The sequence below is a fragment of the Anomaloglossus baeobatrachus genome, chromosome 4, assembly GCF_048569485.1.
Source record: "Anomaloglossus baeobatrachus isolate aAnoBae1 chromosome 4, aAnoBae1.hap1, whole genome shotgun sequence".
Taxonomy (NCBI): domain Eukaryota; kingdom Metazoa; phylum Chordata; class Amphibia; order Anura; family Aromobatidae; genus Anomaloglossus; species Anomaloglossus baeobatrachus.
This window is the reverse complement of record NC_134356.1, coordinates 569,146,023-569,172,036: the sequence shown is the minus strand read 5'-3', so window position 1 is coordinate 569,172,036 and position 26,014 is coordinate 569,146,023. Positions and strand designations below refer to the sequence as shown.

The window sequence follows — 26,014 nt, the reverse complement described above, 5'->3', positions numbered from 1 at the left end:
TGTGAAAGGCAGCCTTAGTGTTCTTCCTTATCATTTTTGTCTGATAACTCTGTGTGCGCGTGCTGTGTGATAGTATTTTGGTTTCCCCTGTTTTGTCTATCACTGTGGTGTTAACGCATTCCTGTCCCGGCCCTCTGGGATAGGGGAGGGTGGGGATTAGATCAGGGCTGGGTCAGGAGTCAGGATCAGGCTGGTGTGCGCAGACATCCTCACCTACAGAGGTAACTCAGAGGATATGGGATAGCCAAGGCCCCCCTAGTCTGAGGACCAGTCTAGGGAGCCCCGGTCCTCACTTTCCCCTGATCACCGTGACAAGAACATCTCGGGGAATGGCAATATTCTTTGTCACAACCTTAGTGCAATGTACACTGGTTTACATTAGGGTTTCTAAAGACATGCTTGAACATATGTCTCATAAAAAATGGTCAGAGGTTTATACCTGGATAGGTTGTGATGTCTTGTCACTTTACACCTCCATTCCCCCCCCCCCCCCCCCCCCCCCCCCCCCCCCCCCCCCCCCCCCCCCCCCCCCCCACCCCCCCCCCCCCCCCCCCCCCCCCCCCCCCCCCCCCCCCCCCCCCCCCCCACCCCCCCCCCCCCCCCACCCCCCCCCCCCCCCCCCCCCCCCCCCCCCCCCCCCCCCACCCCCCCCCCCCCCCCCCCCCCCCACCCCCCCCCCCCCCCCCCCCCCCCCCCCCCCCCCCCCCCCCCCCCCCCCCCCCCCACCCCCCCCCCCCCCCCCCCCCCCCCCCCCCACCCCCCCCCCCCCCCCCCCCCCCCCCCCCCCCCCCCCCCCCCCCCCCCCCCCCCCCCCCCCCCCCCCCCCCCCCTCCCCCCCCCCCCCCCCCCCCCCCCCCCCCCCCCCCCCCCCCCCCCCCCCCCCCCCCCCCCCCCCCCCCCCCCCCCCCCCACCCCCCCCCCCCCCCCCCCCCCCCCCCCCCCCCCCCCCCCCCCCCCCCCCCCCCCCCCCCCCCCCCCCCCCCCCCCCCCCCTTACATATTGCCATTGAAGCTTTAAAATGTCATTATTTCATCATTTCCTCATTATTTTATAACATTACATCATTCAGATTTCTTTTTTTCTCATGACTCATAGTTTTTTTGTATTGATGAAGTATTTTATTTACAGCATAAGGATCCACGTTCTCCCCTTCTTTGGCCAGTTTGGTGATATTCTATTTGAAGCATTGTGTTCTATACTCTGTCCCCAATCCTTTTGTCTCAAATTTGGTGTGGTATGGCAGATTCATGGACGATATACTCTTCATCTGGAGAGGTGATGAATCTGTCATACCACACTTTGTTGAATATATTAAAAACAATTCATATAATCTTCAGTTTACTGTTTCTTGTAATTCACATATTATTTCTTTTCTTGATTTACAACTAACTGGTACCCCATGAAAAATAGTTGCCTCCTCCATACTTCGGAAGCCAATGGCTGGTAACACAATTATGCATTTTTCTAGTGGTCACCCTAAGCAAGTATCTCATGCTATATCTGTGGGAGAATTTACCAGAATAGTCAGAAATAATAGCAATCACTTTAATACTGCCTCTGAAATTGAAGCAACTTATCACAGACTTAGGGTACCGTCAAACTTTAGCGACGCAGCAGCGATCCCACCAGTGATCTGACCTGGTCAGGATCGCTGCTGCGTCGCTACATGGTCGCTGGTGAGCTGTCAAACAGGCAGATCTCACCAGCCCCCCAGCCAGCAGCGACGTGCAAGCGACGCTGCGCTTGCACGGAGCCGGTGCTGGAAGCTGCGGACACTGGTAACTAAGGTAAACATCAGGTATGGTTACCCGATGTTTACCTTAGTTACCAGCGCACACCGCTTAGCTTAGCGTGTGCAGGGAGCAGGAGCCGGCAGCACAGGCAGCGTGAGAGCTGCAGAGGCTGGTAACGAAGGTAAATATCGGGTAACCACCTTGGTTACGCGGTGTTTACCTTGGTTACAGCTTACCGCAGGCTGTCAGACGCCGGCTCCTGCTCCCTGTACATTGAGGATTGTTGCTCTCTCGCTGTCACACACAGCAATGTGTGCTTATCAGCGGGAGAGCAACAATAAAAAAACGAACCAGGGCTGTGTGTAACGAGCAGCGATCTCACAGCAGGGGCCAGATCGCTGCTCAGTGTCACACACAGCGAGATCGCTAATGAGGTCACTGCTGCGTCACAAAGCCCGTGACTCACTAGCGATCTCAGCAGTGATCTCAGCAGCGATCTCAGCAGCGATCTGAGCAGCGATCTCAGCAGCGATCTCGCTGTGTGTGAAGCACCCCTTACAAATCCGGTTATCCAAGGTGGATTTTGAACAAAGGAAAGGAGATCACTGACAAAAGCTGGGTTTACACACTGCAACATCGCTAGTGATATCGCTTAACGTCACCGGTTTTGTGACGCAATAGCGACCTCCCAAAGTCTCTGTTGAGTCGCTGGTGAGCTGTCAAACAGGCAAACCTGGCCAACGACGCAACAGCGATCCGGACCTGCAGAACGACCTAGCTAGTCATTGGGGACGTTGAAAAGCAGCTTTTTGAAAGGAAGTCGCTAACAAAGTCGCTGCAAAGTCCCTTTACACACTGAGACTTTCTAGCGATCATGCTGCACAGCGGGAAACAAAGGACCAAAGAATGGTCCTGAACGATTTGTAGCGATCAGCAACTTCACAGCAGGGGCCAGGTCGCTGATGTGTTTCACACACTGCAACATCGCAAACGACATCGCTATTGCGTCACAAAACCGGTGACGTTACAGCGATGTCGTTTGCGATGTTGCAGTGTGTAAACCCAGCTTTAAAGTTCTGATTTGATCACTTTAACAAAATGTATATCAAAAATAATCGGATCATTGGGAATTCCAAACTAGTTGTCTTTACAATACAGCTTACAGTTCAGTAAGATTAAACAAACTGTTTATAAATATTTAATGGTGATATTTGAGGATGACACTTCAGCTTCTCTACTCAATGAAGGTTGTCACATTGTTGCAAAAAAGGCTCCTTCACTTGGTAACATTTTACTCCCCTCTTTTGTTACCAGCACCAATTTATTGGATCAGACATAGTTTGTTTTTTTTTTGTTTTTTTTTAAATGAGGATTAAATAAAGGTTAAACTTGTACTCACCCAATTTTATAATGTGAGCATATCCCATCCATTCATTCAATCTTAAAGGGAACCTGACAGCAGATTTGGTGACTATAAGCTCCGGCCACCACTAGTGAGCTCTTATATACAGCATTCTAAAAACTTGAAAGATCTCTTAGGGGTACTTGCTTGTAATCATTTTTAAGGACCTTCCACCTGCCTCTAACTATGTCAATAGTACCAATGTGCTGTAATAACCAGAACTATAATATAGAAAACCATGAGAAAAAAGGGCAATAATAACGGCAAGAGGGAAAAATAGACAATTCATCAAAATTACATGTACATAATCACCAAGTGAAAAAGGGAGAGCCCCTAAGAAAAACACTGCACAGGGGATCCCTATAGGGACCCCTATAGAGCAGTAGCTCACTCTATGGGGTCCCCTGTGTAGTGTGTTTTTCTTAGGGCTCTCCCTTTTTCACTCGGTCATTATGTATATGTGTCACGCTTCCCGGGCCCCAACGCCATCTCCCACTCACCGCTCCGGTCCCTGTTCTCTCAGCCCGCGACTGCACAGCCCGCTCCTTCTCCTCTGCGTCCCCCATGCTCCCTGCTCTCCGCTCCCGGCGTTCCTCTGCGACCCAGGACAAACACACGGGCTCCCCTGCATCCTCTGCACCGCTTCCTGCACTGGTCTCCGGCACTCGGGCATCGCGCATGCGAATTAGGACACGCGCGCGGTCATTGACCTCCTCTTAAAGGGCCAGTGTCCGGAAACAGGATATTGCTTAAATCAGGTCTAGGGTATATACGGATCTTCCTGCCATGGGGGCGTTGCCTGTTCGTCGAGTTCTGCAAGCTAGGGGTCCAGGTCCCCATGTGCTGTGCATGTGCTAACTTTGTCTCTTCTATAGAGTCTGCTCTGCCTCCGTAACCGGCTCCTGAATCCGGGAGGTGCTCCGGTGTCCGTCGGCAGGGAATCCCACCACCATACATCAGCCTGTGCCCGTCTGTGATACCTGACTTCACCCGGCTGCCTCACCGTCACACCCAGCTAACCCGGATCCCGCCTGAGCATCCTAACCGGCACCCGTACCGGACTCCAGTAATTGTCTCCAAGAACTCTGTTGCTCCAAAGACTCCATTCTACCCGTTCCTTGAAGAACGCTACCCCGGTCCCGCTAGTACTCCAGCTACCGTGTACCTAGGCCCTCTGGTGGGGTGACTGGACAGTCCCTGTATAGGGGTTAGCTCCAGGTTGCTTCACTGGGGGAGTCCGGTGTACGGCCCAGAGGATCCACCATCACCCGGACCTAACAATATGTAATTTTGATGACTTGTCTATTTTTCCCTCTTGCTGTGAGATATGTATGAATAAATTATTTTTTATTTTTACAATGAGGTAGTTACTGGTATATATTTCATGTTTTCTATTTTGGCCTTGACTATTATTGCCCTTTTTTCTCTCAGGTTCTTTTAAAGTATGTGCTATTGGGTATAGTTTTTTGCCAATTGTTAATATGGTCTTTTTATCTGTTCTAATCCGGTTTTCTCAGAACTATAAAATGTTGACATTATTTCTCATGAGTAATTAATAATATAAAAAACTCAAACAATGTACCAGTAAGGCATTTCTTTCTTCCTCCCGCCCTCCAAAAACAGATTGAAAATTAACCAAAATGTCTGCTGTATCCAAAAATAATACCAATGAAAAGTGAATGCAAGTTATCACCACATTACATGCTCCCTATGCTCTGAAGCAGGTGATTGTAAAATACCTATCCATGGAGATACAAAATAAATCTACTAATACAGTACATGATAGTGAATGGTCCAGTTTATTACTGGTAAAAATAATCTTAGGTTCCTCTGTACCACTAGTGGTGTGAGCTCCACCAAGGGCAGAGGACGATACGTTGCCAATTTCGTGTTGTGTTTATCCATCGACACTCAGGAGAGGAAAAACCCCCTGTGGGGGAAACCTCTAGGGAACCATGGCCTAAGGATAAGTGCCCTTCCCTGGGGGCATGAGGCAACATGTCATCCAGAAATGCTGGTCCGTGGTCATATTACTGACTCCTGGTAGGATTTTCATGGTCTCCAGCTTCTTCTATTATTCAGACACTGCAGATGCAGCTGCAACCCCTAGCCCTGATTATGGCAGGGCAGAGGAGTGGATATGGCTACACTGTAGGTCACGGCCCTCAGGATACTTCTAGTACTGGTGGAATAGGAACCGGTGAACAGCAGTTCTCATAGCTGTTCACTTCCAGCGTTTTATCCTTCTCCAGATCCCATGGAAGACGTCCTTCACAATACTGCTAAATGTCCTGGAGGGAGAGATAATAGGTTAGAAATGATTCTTATATCCCAATAAGACACATGAAATGGGGCTGTCATGAGGGGAAACCACCTGTAGACTAAAAGCAAATGGATTCCACACTAGACCCTGTTGACAGATCCATAAAGTTATGAAGGGGCCTATGAAACCCCCCTATCCCCATCCCATTTACACTGACTCACCTGCGATGGGGTTTTGCCGGTTTTGGTATCGGTTTTATGACCTTCCATCCATCACTGGCAAACGTAAATCCACAGAAGAGTTTTTGATCTTCTTCAGCTATTGGTGGTTTAATGGCTTTGGTGAAGGACGGGACATGTTTCATTTTATATAATGTCATCACTTCTCGCTGCGAAGAGAAGATACAAGAACCAGTGTTCATAAAGAAGAAACACAAACAGAAATGTGCTGCTGCCACTATATTCTCTGGGTCATTTACTTACAGAGGGTAGCTGGAATGGTGGACACGCTCTGGCTTCCTCTATATCTGTCCATTTGATCTTCTTAAAGAATGGATGATCTCTTATGTTGTCCACAAATTTCTGCCGACTATCTGGGTCCTTATCCAAGAGCTGGGAACATATAATAAAGAAGATTATTCAGTCTCCAGTCGTCCTCCATTTTAATTGTGTATTTCATTATATATATCCGCTGTATTACTGAGATGTGTCTTTATACTCACCCCCTTAATAATGGCTTTGAGTTGGGGATCCATTTTCTTTGGGAAGGCGGGATCATCATTGATTATTGCTTTAATGGTGGTCTCATCAAATTCACCTTCATAGAATGGATGGCTGCCAGTAGCCATCTCGTATATCACCACACCAGCAGAGAACCAGTCCACTGCTGTGTTGTAGGGCTTCTCTAGAAAAATCTGTGAAGACATGAAAACGACAATAAGAACATTGTTCAGACAGCAGAAGACATGGAGATGTCCAGCCTTGTACACAGTGATCACTCAGGAACATGTAGATGTTTCCTCACCTCAGGAGCCCTGTATATATAGGTTCCAACCAAATCTGAAGTCTTTGTATCGCCAAAGATGTTCATCACTGCAGTACCGAAATCAGCAATCTTCAAGTGACCGGTTCTGTCCAGTAAAATGTTGTCTGGTTTTAGGTCTCTGGTAAAGGAAAGAATTTATAAAATGTGATAATTGTTATATTAGCTAGGCTGATTATGTATTATGGCCTGAAATATCAAGTGTCTACAGGGGGCATGAGGATGAGGGTATAGAAGTGTTTATACCATGTCTACACAGAAGACGTGCTGCAACCTACCTGTGTATGATGCCTCTGGAGTGGAGAAACTGCAGCCCACAGATCAGCTCAGCTACAATAAATCTAATGAGCAAATAAGATAAAGCAAACAACATCCATCATTTCAACCACTAAACTACGAGACTAATAATGACATAAAGACGGATTGTTCCTGACAACCATCATGTTCATCTAATATATCCATGTTCTGTCTTACCTGGTGGCTGAAATGGGAAGTGGGGCATTGAGTGTCAGGTAGTCTCTAAGGTCTCCTCCACTGAGATATTCCATGACGTAGAACACGTAGTCCTATGATAAAACAGAGGAGATAATAGGTGTTACTGGTATAGTCTAGATGTGGGGCACTGGTGTTAATGCTATAATACATGTAATACTATGGTAGTGACCTAGAAGAACATTGCACACAGATGGCCATATAGACAGACATTTATAGAATATATAGCAGACTCAGAGCCAGGGGCTTAACGATAGCGGTCGCAGAGATCACGACTGTGACCGGGCGCGGCAGGTTTAGGGGCCCTGCGCCCACCTTGCAAAGAAAGAAGCAGCCGGCTCCTCTCTGTGAGAGAGGAGCTGCGCTGTAACAGCAGACGACGCAGCCTCTATGGGCCCCGGAGTCAGGGGGGCCCAGTGCCAGCACCCTTGTCCATCATTGCGCAAAGTAATGATGAAGGATGGAGCGGACTATTGGGGTGCATTATAATACAATGAGGCCTATGGGGTGCATTAAATGGTATGGGGGCTGCATAATATAATATGAAGGATTTTGGGGGTGCATTATAAAACATGAAGGACTATGGGGTAAATGAAATGGTATGGGGGCTGTATAATATAATATAAAGGAGACCTTATACATTAACTATGGGGGTGCATTAAACAGTATGTGGGCTGCATAATAGAATATGAAGGACTAAGGGGGCTGCATTATAATATATGAAGGGTTATGTGGGACCCATGATTCTATATGGAAGGCTATGTGGGAGCCATTATAGTATTTGGAGGTCCATTGTAGTATTTGGAAAGTTATATATGAGGGAGAACAAGGATAAAAGCATAGGATAGGAAAGATTTGTGCTGAGGGAAAGAGGCTCTTTCCCTCAGCACCTAGATTTTCCATGCTCTGCTATACATCTTTCCCGCAGCACCCAGCTTTGCCATGCTCTTATATCATGGGAAAGCTGGGTGCTGAGGGAAAGTTGTATATCAGAGCATGTAATACTATGATAGTGACCTAGAAGAACTTTGTACACAGATGGCCATATAGATCTGGCATTGATAGAATATATAGAAGACGCAGAGCTATTAGATCATCAGCCTCTTACCTGGGACTGGAAGGTGGAAAAGGCCCGAGTAATAAATGGACTCTTCCTAGTCATCTCCAGGACCTGTCGCTCTATCAGTACGTCGTCTCTTGAGTCCTCAATTAGGAGCCTCTTCTTCACCATCTTCACTGCCACTTTTTGTTTGCAGGTATTATGTGTGGCCAACATGACCTGGAGGATACAGAGCATTAGAACTGGAGGAAAAGCCCATCCTGCCGTCAGACATGATGAGAAGATGTGAAGCTGTGATGTTCCTAGAGTCATATTACTGCTCCACATCACACACATGAGGAAAACGTCACCACATTTCCTAATACTTACTTTACCAAATCCACCCTCTCCAATTATTTTATGGAAGGTGAAGCTCTCCAGCCCAGTCACAATGATGGGAGATTCAGCTGGAGTTGACCCTGATGGAGAAAAGAAAAGTAAGATGTATTATTCCAATATAATGCTAATGTGGCCTCCTATAGAAATTACAACATGGGGTATAACAATATTACGGGGGTATCAAAGAGAAAAGGCACAAACATCATAATAAGGGGGGTAATCTAAAGGTTCGTAATCCTGTCAATTACTACATTGGGGGCTATTGGCTCTTGGGGTCTTAAATCTGCACTCACTTGCCAGCTGCTTAGTGTCAGCTTTGGGGGACACGCTGGATCCATCATCAGCTTTGTCCACCATCACTTCTCCCCTTTTCCTCTTGTTCTCGATACACTCCTGTATCGGGCTTCCAGGTCTTTTTGAAGACTTCATAATGCTTTGGTTGGTGCCATCTTTTTCACCCTCTGATGATTCTATTTTTCTTTTTTTTGGCACCTCATCTATGCTCTCTCCCTTTCTTTTCCTCAAACTCTCCATATTCAGCTCTATAGATGAAATTCTGGGCTGAGGAAGGTCCTGTCCACCTCTAGAGTGCTCCCGGATGGCGCCTGGAACTGCTCCTCCAACAGGCCTTCTAGTAATCGGTATTATATTTTATATAAAACCAAAATTTTCTAAGCGCAAGTAAAAATCGCCTTCACTCACTAAGTGATGAAAACAAATGGACAATATCCAGGCAGCAGCGACATTCTGATGATTGTTCTATGACATCACACATTGTGACATCATCACATTCTAAAAGGTCACATGACATCCCAAAGGGACTAAAGTCAAAGGTCAAGTGACATCACAGAGAGACCAGTGACTTGAGCCTGGCTGTGAGGTTTGTGTTCTTCAACAGTTATTAAGTCTTTATTATTTATCAGTTTCCATTTGAGCCCATAAAACACCAAAAAAAAACTTTTCCAAGCAAAAAAAATGAATTTAAATTAATATTGTTTTTTTTTTTTTTACATTTTTTTACACGATTCATCACTCAGCTTGAATAATGCAATGTAAATAGTATAAAGATTAATAGGAGGGTAATAAAAGCACTGCTGAGTGTGACAGACAGGAAAAAATATCATCATAAGAAGTTATTAAAAGAATATGGGTGACGCGTTTCAGTGTGGGACAGATGTCTTCATCAGGCCAGGCTTTTATGTTAGTAGTTCAACAAACAGAGTTTAAATGGACAAAAATGAGGGAATAGTTATACACGGACGTCATTGAGTTTAAAGTTGCCTTTCTGAGAAATCCCCTGTTGATTTATTGCGTGTTACTTGGTGTGCTGTGGCATTCCTCCTGTTGTCTGAATAATTCCTCCCTGCTCTTTAGGCTGCTTTCACACCTCCGGTTTTAGCAGAGCAGGCCAATCCGGCTCTAAAACCTTTGTAACGGATGCGGCGACAAAACCGCATCCTTTGCATAAGTTTTTTACATGCGGCCCGTCCGTTTTTTGCCGCTTGTGACAGGCTACTGAGCATGCGCAGTGGAAAAAAAACGCATGCGGCGACCGGATGCGGTGTTTGTCGCATCGCGCTGCATCCGGCGTCTATAAGCATGCATTGGAAAAAGCGCCGCATCGGCCGGATGCGGCGCGATGCGTTTTTTTTTGCCGGACAAAAAAACGTGCCAGGAAACGTTCCATCTGGCCGCTGCATAGGCTAAATATGCCGCATGCGGCAAAAAACGGACCGAACGCAAGGCCATGCGGCACAATCCAGCACTAATGAAAGTCTATGTGGAAAAAACGCAACCGGCGGCAAAAAAAAATGGTTGCGTTTTTTCTGCAAAGAGCCGAATTGTGCTGCACAGCTAAAACCGGATGTGTGAAAGCAGCCTTAGTTTCTTCCTTATCATTTGTTGTCTGATAACTCTGTGTGCGCGTGCTGTGTGATAGTATTTTGGTTTCCCCTGTTTGTCTATCACTGTTGGTGTTAACGCATTCCTGTCCCGGCCCTCTGGGATAGGGAGGGGGGATTAGATCAGGGCTGGTCAGGAGCAGGATCAGGCTGGTGGCGCAGACATCCTCACCTACAGAGGTAACTCAGAGATATGGGATAGCCAAGGCCCCCCTAGTCTGAGGACCAGTCTAGGAGCCCCGGTCCTCACTTTCCCCTGATCACCGTGACAAGAACATCTCGGGGAATGGCAATATTCTTTGTCACAACCTTAGTGCAATGTACACTGGTTTACATTAGGGTTTCTAAAGACATGCTTGAACATATGTCTCATAAAAAATGGTCAGAGGTTTATACCTGGATAGGTTGTGATGTCTTGTCACTTTACACCTCCATTCCCTTACATATTGCCATTGAAGCTTTAAAATGTCATTATTTCATCATTTCCTCATTATTTTATAACATTACATCATTCAGATTTCTTTTTTTCTCATGACTCATAGTTTTTTTGTATTGATGAAGTATTTTATTTACAGCATAAGGATCCACGTTCTCCCCTTCTTTGGCCAGTTTGGTGATATTCTATTTGAAGCATTGTGTTCTATACTCTGTCCCCAATCCTTTTGTCTCAAATTTGGTGTGGTATGGCAGATTCATGGACGATATACTCTTCATCTGGAGAGGTGATGAATCTGTCATACCACACTTTGTTGAATATATTAAAAACAATTCATATAATCTTCAGTTTACTGTTTCTTGTAATTCACATATTATTTCTTTTCTTGATTTACAACTAACTGGTACCCCATGAAAAATAGTTGCCTCCTCCATACTTCGGAAGCCAATGGCTGGTAACACAATTATGCATTTTTCTAGTGGTCACCCTAAGCAAGTATCTCATGCTATATCTGTGGGAGAATTTACCAGAATAGTCAGAAATAATAGCAATCACTTTAATACTGCCTCTGAAATTGAAGCAACTTATCACAGACTTAGGGTACCGTCAAACTTTAGCGACGCAGCAGCGATCCCACCAGTGATCTGACCTGGTCAGGATCGCTGCTGCGTCGCTACATGGTCGCTGGTGAGCTGTCAAACAGGCAGATCTCACCAGCCCCCAGCCAGCAGCGACGTGCAAGCGACGCTGCGCTTGCACGGAGCCGGTGCTGGAAGCTGCGGACACTGGTAACTAAGGTAAACATCAGGTATGGTTACCCGATGTTTACCTTAGTTACCAGCGCACACCGCTTAGCTTAGCGTGTGCAGGGAGCAGGAGCCGGCAGCACAGGCAGCGTGAGAGCTGCAGAGGCTGGTAACGAAGGTAAATATCGGGTAACCACCTTGGTTACGCGGTGTTTACCTTGGTTACAGCTTACCGCAGGCTGTCAGACGCCGGCTCCTGCTCCCTGTACATTGAGGATTGTTGCTCTCTCGCTGTCACACACAGCAATGTGTGCTTATCAGCGGGAGAGCAACAATAAAAAAACGAACCAGGGCTGTGTGTAACGAGCAGCGATCTCACAGCAGGGGCCAGATCGCTGCTCAGTGTCACACACAGCGAGATCGCTAATGAGGTCACTGCTGCGTCACAAAGCCCGTGACTCACTAGCGATCTCAGCAGTGATCTCAGCAGCGATCTCAGCAGCGATCTGAGCAGCGATCTCAGCAGCGATCTCGCTGTGTGTGAAGCACCCCTTACAAATCCGGTTATCCAAGGTGGATTTTGAACAAAGGAAAGGAGATCACTGACAAAAGCTGGGTTTACACACTGCAACATCGCTAGTGATATCGCTTAACGTCACCGGTTTTGTGACGCAATAGCGACCTCCCAAAGTCTCTGTTGAGTCGCTGGTGAGCTGTCAAACAGGCAAACCTGGCCAACGACGCAACAGCGATCCGGACCTGCAGAACGACCTAGCTAGTCATTGGGGACGTTGAAAAGCAGCTTTTTGAAAGGAAGTCGCTAACAAAGTCGCTGCAAAGTCCCTTTACACACTGAGACTTTCTAGCGATCATGCTGCACAGCGGGAAACAAAGGACCAAAGAATGGTCCTGAACGATTTGTAGCGATCAGCAACTTCACAGCAGGGGCCAGGTCGCTGATGTGTTTCACACACTGCAACATCGCAAACGACATCGCTATTGCGTCACAAAACCGGTGACGTTACAGCGATGTCGTTTGCGATGTTGCAGTGTGTAAACCCAGCTTTAAAGTTCTGATTTGATCACTTTAACAAAATGTATATCAAAAATAATCGGATCATTGGGAATTCCAAACTAGTTGTCTTTACAATACAGCTTACAGTTCAGTAAGATTAAACAAACTGTTTATAAATATTTAATGGTGATATTTGAGGATGACACTTCAGCTTCTCTACTCAATGAAGGTTGTCACATTGTTGCAAAAAAGGCTCCTTCACTTGGTAACATTTTACTCCCCTCTTTTGTTACCAGCACCAATTTATTGGATCAGACATAGTTTGTTTTTTTTTTTGTTTTTTTTTAAATGAGGATTAAATAAAGGTTAAACTTGTACTCACCCAATTTTATAATGTGAGCATATCCCATCCATTCATTCAATCTTAAAGGGAACCTGACAGCAGATTTGGTGACTATAAGCTCCGGCCACCACTAGTGAGCTCTTATATACAGCATTCTAAAAACTTGAAAGATCTCTTAGGGGTACTTGCTTGTAATCATTTTTAAGGACCTTCCACCTGCCTCTAACTATGTCAATAGTACCAATGTGCTGTAATAACCAGAACTATAATATAGAAAACCATGAGAAAAAAGGGCAATAATAACGGCAAGAGGGAAAAATAGACAATTCATCAAAATTACATGTACATAATCACCAAGTGAAAAAGGGAGAGCCCCTAAGAAAAACACTGCACAGGGGATCCCTATAGGGACCCCTATAGAGCAGTAGCTCACTCTATGGGGTCCCCTGTGTAGTGTGTTTTTCTTAGGGCTCTCCCTTTTTCACTCGGTCATTATGTATATGTGTCACGCTTCCCGGGCCCCAACGCCATCTCCCACTCACCGCTCCGGTCCCTGTTCTCTCAGCCCGCGACTGCACAGCCCGCTCCTTCTCCTCTGCGTCCCCCATGCTCCCTGCTCTCCGCTCCCGGCGTTCCTCTGCGACCCAGGACAAACACACGGGCTCCCCTGCATCCTCTGCACCGCTTCCTGCACTGGTCTCCGGCACTCGGGCATCGCGCATGCGAATTAGGACACGCGCGCGGTCATTGACCTCCTCTTAAAGGGCCAGTGTCCGGAAACAGGATATTGCTTAAATCAGGTGTAGGGTATATACGGATCTTCCTGCCATGGGGGCGTTGCCTGTTCGTCGAGTTCTGCAAGCTAGGGGTCCAGGTCCCCATGTGCTGTGCATGTGCTAACTTTGTCTCTTCTATAGAGTCTGCTCTGCCTCCGTAACCGGCTCCTGAATCCGGGAGGTGCTCCGGTGTCCGTCGGCAGGGAATCCCACCACCATACATCAGCCTGTGCCCGTCTGTGATACCTGACTTCACCCGGCTGCCTCACCGTCACACCCAGCTAACCCGGATCCCGCCTGAGCATCCTAACCGGCACCCGTACCGGACTCCAGTAATTGTCTCCAAGAACTCTGTTGCTCCAAAGACTCCATTCTACCCGTTCCTTGAAGAACGCTACCCCGGTCCCGCTAGTACTCCAGCTACCGTGTACCTAGGCCCTCTGGTGGGGTGACTGGACAGTCCCTGTATAGGGGTTAGCTCCAGGTTGCTTCACTGGGGGAGTCCGGTGTACGGCCCAGAGGATCCACCATCACCCGGACCTAACAATATGTAATTTTGATGACTTGTCTATTTTTCCCTCTTGCTGTGAGATATGTATGAATAAATTATTTTTTATTTTTACAATGAGGTAGTTACTGGTATATATTTCATGTTTTCTATTTTGGCCTTGACTATTATTGCCCTTTTTTCTCTCAGGTTCTTTTAAAGTATGTGCTATTGGGTATAGTTTTTTGCCAATTGTTAATATGGTCTTTTTATCTGTTCTAATCCGGTTTTCTCAGAACTATAAAATGTTGACATTATTTCTCATGAGTAATTAATAATATAAAAAACTCAAACAATGTACCAGTAAGGCATTTCTTTCTTCCTCCCGCCCTCCAAAAACAGATTGAAAATTAACCAAAATGTCTGCTGTATCCAAAAATAATACCAATGAAAAGTGAATGCAAGTTATCACCACATTACATGCTCCCTATGCTCTGAAGCAGGTGATTGTAAAATACCTATCCATGGAGATACAAAATAAATCTACTAATACAGTACATGATAGTGAATGGTCCAGTTTATTACTGGTAAAAATAATCTTAGGTTCCTCTGTACCACTAGTGGTGTGAGCTCCACCAAGGGCAGAGGACGATACGTTGCCAATTTCGTGTTGTGTTTATCCATCGACACTCAGGAGAGGAAAAACCCCCTGTGGGGGAAACCTCTAGGGAACCATGGCCTAAGGATAAGTGCCCTTCCCTGGGGGCATGAGGCAACATGTCATCCAGAAATGCTGGTCCGTGGTCATATTACTGACTCCTGGTAGGATTTTCATGGTCTCCAGCTTCTTCTATTATTCAGACACTGCAGATGCAGCTGCAACCCCTAGCCCTGATTATGGCAGGGCAGAGGAGTGGATATGGCTACACTGTAGGTCACGGCCCTCAGGATACTTCTAGTACTGGTGGAATAGGAACCGGTGAACAGCAGTTCTCATAGCTGTTCACTTCCAGCGTTTTATCCTTCTCCAGATCCCATGGAAGACGTCCTTCACAATACTGCTAAATGTCCTGGAGGGAGAGATAATAGGTTAGAAATGATTCTTATATCCCAATAAGACACATGAAATGGGGCTGTCATGAGGGGAAACCACCTGTAGACTAAAAGCAAATGGATTCCACACTAGACCCTGTTGACAGATCCATAAAGTTATGAAGGGGCCTATGAAACCCCCCTATCCCCATCCCATTTACACTGACTCACCTGCGATGGGGTTTTGCCGGTTTTGGTATCGGTTTTATGACCTTCCATCCATCACTGGCAAACGTAAATCCACAGAAGAGTTTTTGATCTTCTTCAGCTATTGGTGGTTTAATGGCTTTGGTGAAGGACGGGACATGTTTCATTTTATATAATGTCATCACTTCTCGCTGCGAAGAGAAGATACAAGAACCAGTGTTCATAAAGAAGAAACACAAACAGAAATGTGCTGCTGCCACTATATTCTCTGGGTCATTTACTTACAGAGGGTAGCTGGAATGGTGGACACGCTCTGGCTTCCTCTATATCTGTCCATTTGATCTTCTTAAAGAATGGATGATCTCTTATGTTGTCCACAAATTTCTGCCGACTATCTGGGTCCTTATCCAAGAGCTGGGAACATATAATAAAGAAGATTATTCAGTCTCCAGTCGTCCTCCATTTTAATTGTGTATTTCATTATATATATCCGCTGTATTACTGAGATGTGTCTTTATACTCACCCCCTTAATAATGGCTTTGAGTTGGGGATCCATTTTCTTTGGGAAGGCGGGATCATCATTGATTATTGCTTTAATGGTGGTCTCATCAAATTCACCTTCATAGAATGGATGGCTGCCAGTAGCCATCTCGTATATCACCACACCAGCAGAGAACCAGTCCACTGCTGTGTTGTAGGGCTTCTCTAGAAAAATCTGTGAAGACATGAAAACGACAATAAGAACATTGTTCAGACAGCAGAAGACATGGAGATGTCCAGCCTTGTACACAGTGATCACTCAGGAACATGTAGATGTTTCCTCACCTCAGGAGCCCTGTATATATAGGTTCCAACCAAATCTGAAGTCTTTGTATCGCCAAAGATGTTCATCACTGCAGTACCGAAATCAGCAATCTTCAAGTGACCGGTTCTGTCCAGTAAAATGTTGTCTGGTTTTAGGTCTCTGGTAAAGGAAAGAATTTATAAAATGTGATAATTGTTATATTAGCTAGGCTGATTATGTATTATGGCCTGAAATATCAAGTGTCTACAGGGGGCATGAGGATGAGGGTATAGAAGTGTTTATACCATGTCTACACAGAAGACGTGCTGCAACCTACCTGTGTATGATGCCTCTGGAGTGGAGAAACTGCAGCCCACAGATCAGCTCAGCTACAATAAATCTAATGAGCAAATAAGATAAAGCAAACAACATCCATCATTTCAACCACTAAACTACGAGACTAATAATGACATAAAGACGGATTGTTCCTGACAACCATCATGTTCATCTAATATATCCATGTTCTGTCTTACCTGGTGGCTGAAATGGGAAGTGGGGCATTGAGTGTCAGGTAGTCTCTAAGGTCTCCTCCACTGAGATATTCCATGACGTAGAACACGTAGTCCTATGATAAAACAGAGGAGATAATAGGTGTTACTGGTATAGTCTAGATGTGGGGCACTGGTGTTAATGCTATAATACATGTAATACTATGGTAGTGACCTAGAAGAACATTGCACACAGATGGCCATATAGACAGACATTTATAGAATATATAGCAGACTCAGAGCCAGGGGCTTAACGATAGCGGTCGCAGAGATCACGACTGTGACCGGGCGCGGCAGGTTTAGGGGCCCTGCGCCCACCTTGCAAAGAAAGAAGCAGCCGGCTCCTCTCTGTGAGAGAGGAGCTGCGCTGTAACAGCAGACGACGCAGCCTCTATGGGCCCCGGAGTCAGGGGGGCCCAGTGCCAGCACCCTTGTCCATCATTGCGCAAAGTAATGATGAAGGATGGAGCGGACTATTGGGGTGCATTATAATACAATGAGGCCTATGGGGTGCATTAAATGGTATGGGGGCTGCATAATATAATATGAAGGATTTTGGGGGTGCATTATAAAACATGAAGGACTATGGGGTAAATGAAATGGTATGGGGGCTGTATAATATAATATAAAGGAGACCTTATACATTAACTATGGGGGTGCATTAAACAGTATGTGGGCTGCATAATAGAATATGAAGGACTAAGGGGGCTGCATTATAATATATGAAGGGTTATGTGGGACCCATGATTCTATATGGAAGGCTATGTGGGAGCCATTATAGTATTTGGAGGTCCATTGTAGTATTTGGAAAGTTATATATGAGGGAGAACAAGGATAAAAGCATAGGATAGGAAAGATTTGTGCTGAGGGAAAGAGGCTCTTTCCCTCAGCACCTAGATTTTCCATGCTCTGCTATACATCTTTCCCGCAGCACCCAGCTTTGCCATGCTCTTATATCATGGGAAAGCTGGGTGCTGAGGGAAAGTTGTATATCAGAGCATGTAATACTATGATAGTGACCTAGAAGAACTTTGTACACAGATGGCCATATAGATCTGGCATTGATAGAATATATAGAAGACGCAGAGCTATTAGATCATCAGCCTCTTACCTGGGACTGGAAGGTGGAAAAGGCCCGAGTAATAAATGGACTCTTCCTAGTCATCTCCAGGACCTGTCGCTCTATCAGTACGTCGTCTCTTGAGTCCTCAATTAGGAGCCTCTTCTTCACCATCTTCACTGCCACTTTTTGTTTGCAGGTATTATGTGTGGCCAACATGACCTGGAGGATACAGAGCATTAGAACTGGAGGAAAAGCCCATCCTGCCGTCAGACATGATGAGAAGATGTGAAGCTGTGATGTTCCTAGAGTCATATTACTGCTCCACATCACACACATGAGGAAAACGTCACCACATTTCCTAATACTTACTTTACCAAATCCACCCTCTCCAATTATTTTATGGAAGGTGAAGCTCTCCAGCCCAGTCACAATGATGGGAGATTCAGCTGGAGTTGACCCTGATGGAGAAAAGAAAAGTAAGATGTATTATTCCAATATAATGCTAATGTGGCCTCCTATAGAAATTACAACATGGGGTATAACAATATTACGGGGGTATCAAAGAGAAAAGGCACAAACATCATAATAAGGGGGGTAATCTAAAGGTTCGTAATCCTGTCAATTACTACATTGGGGGCTATTGGCTCTTGGGGTCTTAAATCTGCACTCACTTGCCAGCTGCTTAGTGTCAGCTTTGGGGGACACGCTGGATCCATCATCAGCTTTGTCCACCATCACTTCTCCCCTTTTCCTCTTGTTCTTGATACACTCCTGTATCGGGCTTCCAGGTCTTTTTGAAGACTTCATAATGCTTTGGTTGGTGCCATCTTTTTCACCCTCTGATGATTCTATTTTTCTTTTTTTTGGCACCTCATCTATGCTCTCTCCCTTTCTTTTCCTCAAACTCTCCATATTCAGCTCTATAGATGAAATTCTGGGCTGAGGAAGGTCCTGTCCACCTCTAGAGCGCTCCCGGATGGCGCCTGGAACTGCTCCTCCAACAGGCCTTCTAGTAATCGGTATTATATTTTATATAAAACCAAAATTTTCTAAGCGCAAGTAAAAATCGCCTTCACTCACTAAGTGATGAAAACAAATGGACGATATCCAGGCAGCAGCGACATTCTGATGATTGTTCTATGACATCACACATTGTGACATCATCACATTCTAAAAGGTCACATGACATCCCAAAGGGACTAAAGTCAAAGGTCAAGTGACATCACAGAGAGACCAGTGACTTGAGCCTGGCTGTGAGGTTTGTGTTCTTCAACAGTTATTAAGTCTTTATTATTTATCAGTTTCCATTTGAGCCCATAAAACACCAAAAAAAACCTTTTCCAAGCAAAAAAAATGAATTTAAATTAATATTGTTTTTTTTTTTTTTACATTTTTTTACACAATTCATCACTCAGCTTGAATAATGCAATGTAAATAGTATAAAGATTAATAGGAGGGTAATAAAAGCACTGCTGAGTGTGACAGACAGGAAAAAATATCATCATAAGAAGTTATTAAAAGAATATGGGTGACGCGTTTCAGTGTGGGACAGATGTCTTCATCAGGCCAGGCTTTTATGTTAGTAGTTCAACAAACAGAGTTTAAATGGACAAAAATGAGGGAATAGTTATACACGGACGTCATTGAGTTTAAAGTTGCCTTTCTGAGAAATCCCCTGTTGATTTATTGCGTGTTACTTGGTGTGCTGTGGCATTCCTCCTGTTGTCTGATTATTTCCTCCCTGCTCTTTAGGCTGCTTTCACACCTCCGGTTTTAGCAGAGCAGGCCAATCCGGCTCTAAAACCTTTGCAACGGATGCGGCGACAAAACCGCATCCTTTGCATAAGTTTTTTACATGCGGCCCGTCCGTTTTTTGCCGCTTGTGGCAGGCTACTGAGCATGCGCAGTGGAAAAAAAACGCATGCGGCGACCGGATGCGGTGTTTGTCGCATCGCGCTGCATCCGGCGTCTATAAGCATGCATTGGAAAAAGGTCCGCATCGGCCGGATGCGGCGCGATGTGTTTTTTTTTGCCGGACAAAAAAACGTGCCAGGAAACGTTCCATCTGGCCGCTGCATAGGCTAAATATGCCGCATGCGGCAAAAAACGGACCGAACGCAAGGCCATGCGGCACAATCCAGCACTAATGAAAGTCTATGTGGAAAAAACGCAACCGGCGGCAAAAAAAATGGTTGCGTTTTTTCTGCAAAGAGCCGAATTGTGCTGCACAGCTAAAACCGGATGTGTGAAAGCAGCCTTAGTTTCTTCCTTATCATTTGTTGTCTGATAACTCTGTGTGCGCGTGCTGTGTGATAGTATTTTGGTTTCCCCTGTTTGTCTATCACTGTTGGTGTTAACGCATTCCTGTCCCGGCCCTCTGGGATAGGGAGGGGGGATTAGATCAGGGCTGGTCAGGAGCAGGATCAGGCTGGTGGCGCAGACATCCTCACTTACAGAGGTAACTCAGAGATATGGGATAGCCAAGGCCCCCCTAGTCTGAGGACCAGTCTAGGAGCCCCGGTCCTCACTTTCCCCTGATCACCGTGACAAGAACATCTCGGGGAATGGCAATATTCTTTGTCACAACTTTAGTGCAATGTACACTGGGTTACATTAGGGTTTGTAAAGACATGCTTGAACATATGTCTCATAAAAAATGGTCAGAGGATTATACCTGGATAAGTTGTGATGTCTTGCCACTTTACACCTCCATTCCCTTACATATTGCCATTGAAGCTTTAAAATGTCATTATTTCATCATTTCCTCATTATTTTATAACATTACATCATTCAGATTTCTTTTTTTCTCATGACTCATAGTTTTTTTGTATTGATGAAGTATTTTATTTACAGCATAAGGATCCAAGTTCTCCCCTTCTTTGGCCAGTTTGGTGATATTCTATTTAAAGCATTGTGTTCTATACTCTGTCCCCAATCCTTTTGTCTCAAATTTGGTGTGGTGTGGCAGATTCATGGACGATATACTCTTCATCTGGAGAGGTGATGAATCTGTCATACCCCACTTTGTTGAATATATTAAAAACAATTCATATAATCTTCAGTTTACTGTTTCTTGTAATTCACATATTATTTCTTTTCTTGATTTACAACTAACCTGTACCTCATGAAAAATAGTTGCCTCCTCCATATTTCGGAAACCAATGGCTGGTAACACAATTATGCATTTTTCTAGTGGTCACCCTAAGCACGTATCTCATGCTATATCTGTGGGAGAATTTACCAGAATAGTCAGAAATAATAGCAATCACTCTAATACTGCCTCTGAAATTGAAGCATCTTATCACAGACTAAAGGCCGCTTTACATGCTGCGATATCGTTACCCGCCCCCATCGGTTGTGCGACACAGGCAAATCGCTGCCCGTGGCGCACAACATCGCTCAGACCCGTCACACGGACTTACCTGCCTAGCGACGTCGCTGTGACCGGCGAACCGCCTCCTTTCTAAGGGGGCGGTTCGTTTGGCGTCACAGTGACGTCACTAAGCAGGCGCCCAATAGGCGGAGATGAGCGGGACGTAACATCCCGCCCACCTCCTTCCTTCCGCATTGCCGGCAGCTCCAGGTAATGTGAGGTTCCTCGTTCCTGCGGTGTCACACATAGCGATGTGTGCTGCCGCAGGAACGACGAACTACATCGTACACGCAGCTGCAACGATAATTGGGAATAGGGGGGCATGTGAACGATTAGCGATTTTGAACGTTTTTGCGACGATTCAAAATCGCTAATAGGTGTCACACGCAACGACATCGCTAAAGCGGCCGGATGTGCATCACAAATTCCGTGACCCCAACAAGATCGCTTGAGCGATGTCGTAGTGTGTAAAGTGCCTTTATACATTGCGGTTATCCAAGGTGGATTTTGTACAAAGGAAAGGAGATCACTGACTGAAAAAAAGTTCTGATTTGATCACTTGTAACAAAATGTGTATCAAAGATAATCGGATCATTGGGAATTCCAAACTAGTTGTCTTTACAATACAGCTTACAGTTCAGTAAGATTAAACAAACTGTTCATAAATATTTAATGGTGATATTTGAGGATGACACTTCAGCTTCTCTACTCAATGAAGGCTGTCATATTGTTGCAAAAAAGGCTTCTTCACTTGGTAATATTTTATCCCCCTCTTTTGTTACCAGCACCAATTTTAATAAAAACTATTGGATCAGACATAGTTTTTTCTTAAAATGAGGATTAAAAACTTGTACTCACCCAATTTTATAATGTGAGCATATCCCATATATTCAATATTAAAGGGAACCTGTCACCAGATTTGATGACTATAAGCTGTGGCCACCACCAGTGGGCTCTTATATATAGCATGTTAGAATGCTTTATATAAGAGCCCAGGCCGCTGTGTAGAATGTAAAAATAACTTTATAATACTTAAACAGTCGGTACGGTGCAGACTGTCGCGAGTGCATGACGTAGGACGCTTTATGCACCCAGGCTACAGAAGGAGGAGGACAAAGATGGCCGAAAGAGGAGGCGCCGGACCTGGAGAACGGAGACACCCATCTGACCAGTCTGCACCGTACCGACCATTTAGGTTAGTATTATAAAGTGATTTTTACGTTCTACACATCGGCCTGGGCTCTTATATACAGCATGTTAGACAGGTTCCCTTTAAACAATATATCAATTGCAACCCTCAGTATGTTGTCTATGCCATCACATGTACAGTACCTCTTTAAATAAATTATACATTGGATGCATTGTACGCAAGTTGAAAGTCTGCATTAATGATCATTTAAATGGTATTACCAACGAATCCTTTAGTCGGAATATTTCATCTGCTGAAAACCACTTTATTTTTGAGCATGATAGCAAAATTAATACACATCAGGTGTTTGGTTTTGAAAAGGTTAACAAGAGGGGGTGATATTAGAAGACGGTTATTGGTGAGAGAGGTTTTCTGGATTTTTTCATTTGGGTACTAAATATCCTTATGGTCTCATTTTGTGTAGGGAAATAATGTATCATTATTAACGTGCTTGAACTATTCATGTTTGCTGTGGAATCGATTTTTTTGTTATCTCACGTGTGCTTTATTAATTATGCATATTGTTATGTGTTAAAATTCTCTTTGTTCAATGGCTTTTTGAGATATATAGGACTTTTAGGAAATTTTTCCCATCATGCTTTGAGACAGAAGGCGGGACAGCGTTCGAAATGTGTTTTTTTGTCCTATTCCTTCCATCCATGCATTGCTATTTATTTTAACCCCTTCACCCTTGGATGATTTTCCATTTTTTTATTTTTGTTTTTTCCTCCCCTTTTTTCGCAAGCCAAAACATTTCTATTTTTCTATCAATATTGCCATATGAGGGCTTACTTTTTGCAGGACGAGTTGTACTTTGGAATGACTCTATTAATTTTATAGTATATTGAACTTATAATTGGGAAAAAAATTCCAAATACAGAGAAATAGTGAAAAAAAGTGAAATTCCAAAATGGATTTGGAGGTTTTTTTATTCATCATGTTCACTCTATGGTAAAATAGATGTGTCGGTGTGATGCCTAACTTCGGTAGGGGTTCGTAGATACAAAAATATTTATACTTTTACTTTTATCTAAGTGGTAAAAAAAAATTCAGAAGTTTGTCCAGAAAAGAATTGCGCTTTAGTCACCATTTTCCGAGACCTGTAGTGTTCTCATTTTTCATGGCCTGGGGCTATGCAATGACTTATTTTTTTGCATCTTGAGCTGCTGTTTTTAATCATACCATTTTTGCATAGATGAGATGTTTTGATCGCCTGTTATTGTATTTTAATGCAATGTTGTGGCAACGAAAAAACATAATTTTGGGGTTTGGAGTTTTTTTCTCACCACGCCATTTACCAGTCAGACTAATTGAGTTTATATTTTGATGAATTGGGCATTTTTGAACTCGGCACTACCAAATATGTTTATTATCATTTATTTTTTTGTTTTATTTTCAATGGGGCTAAAGGGGGATGATTTGAACTTTTAGATTTTTTTTATTTTTGAAAACTTTTTTTAAAATTTTATTTTGATTTCCTAGGGGACTTTATGGCTACACTCTCTAATCGCTATGATCTGGAGAAATGCTCATCGCCTGTGAGTGCCAACACTCTGTGGGCTCTCACAGAAAGTGAGTCATGATAGCGTCAGGGGTTATCAGCTGACTTCATGCTACAGTGACAACATATTGCCGCTCCGTGATCGAGTCACGCTGACGCCGATGGTGACCGGGGATAGCGTGATCCCCGCTGCGGCCCTTTAAATCGCGTTGTCAGTGTTTGACAGCGTGATCTAAGGGGTTCACAGGTGCGGGTGGATCTTGGATCCACCCACGCCTGTTAGTTGCACATGTCTGCTGTTCATATCAGCAGACATGTGTAGGGAATACCATGGGCTCGCTGTTGGAGCCCACGGTAACCGGAGAGAAGCAACAAAGGATGTACCAGTCAATTCTTGCAAAAACCTCTTTGTGACACTTAATGTGTCTTTTTGTGAGTAGTGTATATCACAACAATGGTGTAGTGTATATCACAACAATGGCTAACACAACACAATGCAATGCAAAAATATATGTTTCATATTGTCAACCACATACAGGTTATTGAACAAGAATTGTTCTAGGATACTGGTCAGCTGATGGCCAGACATCTATTCAGAACTCAACTTGGCACATTTTCTCCTACTATGAGCAAAAACACATTGATAATTTTTCACTGTCCATACATACTGAATGGCATAGAAAATATAGATTTCAGTGTAGTAAAAATATTATTACCCCATCCTTTAAAATTATACCATTGGCACAGTTCATAAGGGAGCAGTGAGCAAATCTTCAGTTTATTAGGTCTACAAGAATCAATCATTGTTGTGTGATCAATTTAGGAAGTCTCAAAGTAGAAGGTAGACGTGGTCCTCACATTTACTGCAGCCATTGCATGTTTAGCTAATCTGAATGATGAGCTAGCTCAGTAAAATAAGAGATGAGTTCTACAAGGGAAAATAATAGAACAACGCAAGTAAAATACAATCTGTCCAATATCTGATTTTCCAAACCACAGTCTGCAGCCTCATAGCACTAGACAGATGTCTATCTATATTTATCTATGTTTTAAAAGTTCAGGAAAGATCATAGTTTTCTAACCTCATCCACTGTTCTTCTCAACCTGCAGTTCTTGACTGGAGACAAAAGACAGACTGCAGGAAAATTGTGCTCTGTTTTGTAGACTTAATGCATTAGTACGGATGACTGAGAATATTTAAGGTTTTAAGTTCATCATTGTTTTTGTTTTTGTGTTATTATTTGGCGCCAAAACCATGCGCCACCATCAGCAATATATCATGTCAACATTTATGACTTTTGTTTTATGTGCCGGCACATATGGTAGACATTCCTTTTGTAATGCAAGTCACTACTTACGGATAGTACAGACGGAAGAGTAGTCAGGCAAGCCGAGGTCAGGTAACAGGAGACACGTATGGACACATAGACACATAGAAGTGTAGTCGGGTCACAATCCGATGGTCAGAATTCCAGGAGGATACATAATAAATTTAAGGAGAAGACAGAGACGTGGTAAGGTAACGGTCTGAGATCCAAAGCCAGGAGGTAACGACAAGAACAGGGAGTGGGCAGAGAGGAGTCAAACAGAGGTCCAGGGTCAAGAAACAAAGATCAGAACACATGCAGAAACACAGGCCAACAGCACAACCACAGAACCAGAATGCACGACTGGTACATGCTCAGTAAAGAAGCAGAGCAATAACCAGGAAGATGGAACATCTGAGTAATCAGTGCCTCCCAGAACCTGCATGAACTCCTGTACTGTCAATCAACCTGCCAGCTCAGTGTTCAGGAAAACACATCAGAGCATATCCTAATGTTGCGCCCCTGACCTGGTCAGGCACCACTGAGTACTGCACCCATGCTTGGACAGTGCTTCCAGGTAATCCTGAAGGCTGGGTAGGGTGTGTACGCACAGACACATAGCAACCAGGTCGCCTATACCTTAGAGGGGACCCTTGGGCAGACCCAAGAGGGGGCTTGCCTCCACATCTCATCTAGGGGTGTAGGGGAGGGGCTGGAAGCTAAGGTAGCAGCGGCTGTAAGGAAAGTAGGAGGAGCTAGTCAGTCTGAGAGCGGTAGGCGCAAAAGGAGGGTTGCTGGAGGAGAGACGCGCGCTGACTTGCTAGTCAGACCCTGCACATGTAGTAGCCGTTAGCGGGGGAGAACGGTTGCCAGCAAGACGCTGAGGAAGTCAGCTGGTCGTGTACGGAGACTCCTGGTGACTAGGCACGCACGGGG

General features: G+C 44.8%; 2 protein-coding genes across 2 annotated transcripts; both read right to left on the bottom strand.

The window, feature by feature from the left end:
• Positions 1-5,144: 5,144 nt before the first annotated feature.
• LOC142301827 (protein kinase C delta type-like) lies at positions 5,145-9,056 on the bottom strand. The gene is made up of 10 exons (XM_075342860.1): positions 8,663-9,056; positions 8,361-8,449; positions 8,040-8,210; positions 6,914-7,005; positions 6,718-6,780; positions 6,422-6,560; positions 6,120-6,311; positions 5,881-6,009; positions 5,620-5,786; positions 5,145-5,426 (listed from the first exon to the last, which is right to left on the bottom strand). The coding sequence occupies exons 1-10, from the start codon at positions 8,901-8,903 to the stop codon at positions 5,360-5,362; spliced, it is 1,350 nt and encodes a 449-aa protein (XP_075198975.1). The 5' UTR covers positions 8,904-9,056; the 3' UTR covers positions 5,145-5,359.
• Positions 9,057-14,861: 5,805 nt separating this feature from the next.
• LOC142301826 (protein kinase C delta type-like) lies at positions 14,862-18,735 on the bottom strand. The gene is made up of 10 exons (XM_075342859.1): positions 18,380-18,735; positions 18,078-18,166; positions 17,757-17,927; positions 16,631-16,722; positions 16,435-16,497; positions 16,139-16,277; positions 15,837-16,028; positions 15,598-15,726; positions 15,337-15,503; positions 14,862-15,143 (listed from the first exon to the last, which is right to left on the bottom strand). Exons 1-10 carry the CDS (start codon positions 18,618-18,620, stop codon positions 15,077-15,079), a joined length of 1,350 nt encoding a protein of 449 aa, XP_075198974.1. The 5' UTR covers positions 18,621-18,735; the 3' UTR covers positions 14,862-15,076.
• Between the last annotated feature and the right edge of the window lie 7,279 nt (positions 18,736-26,014).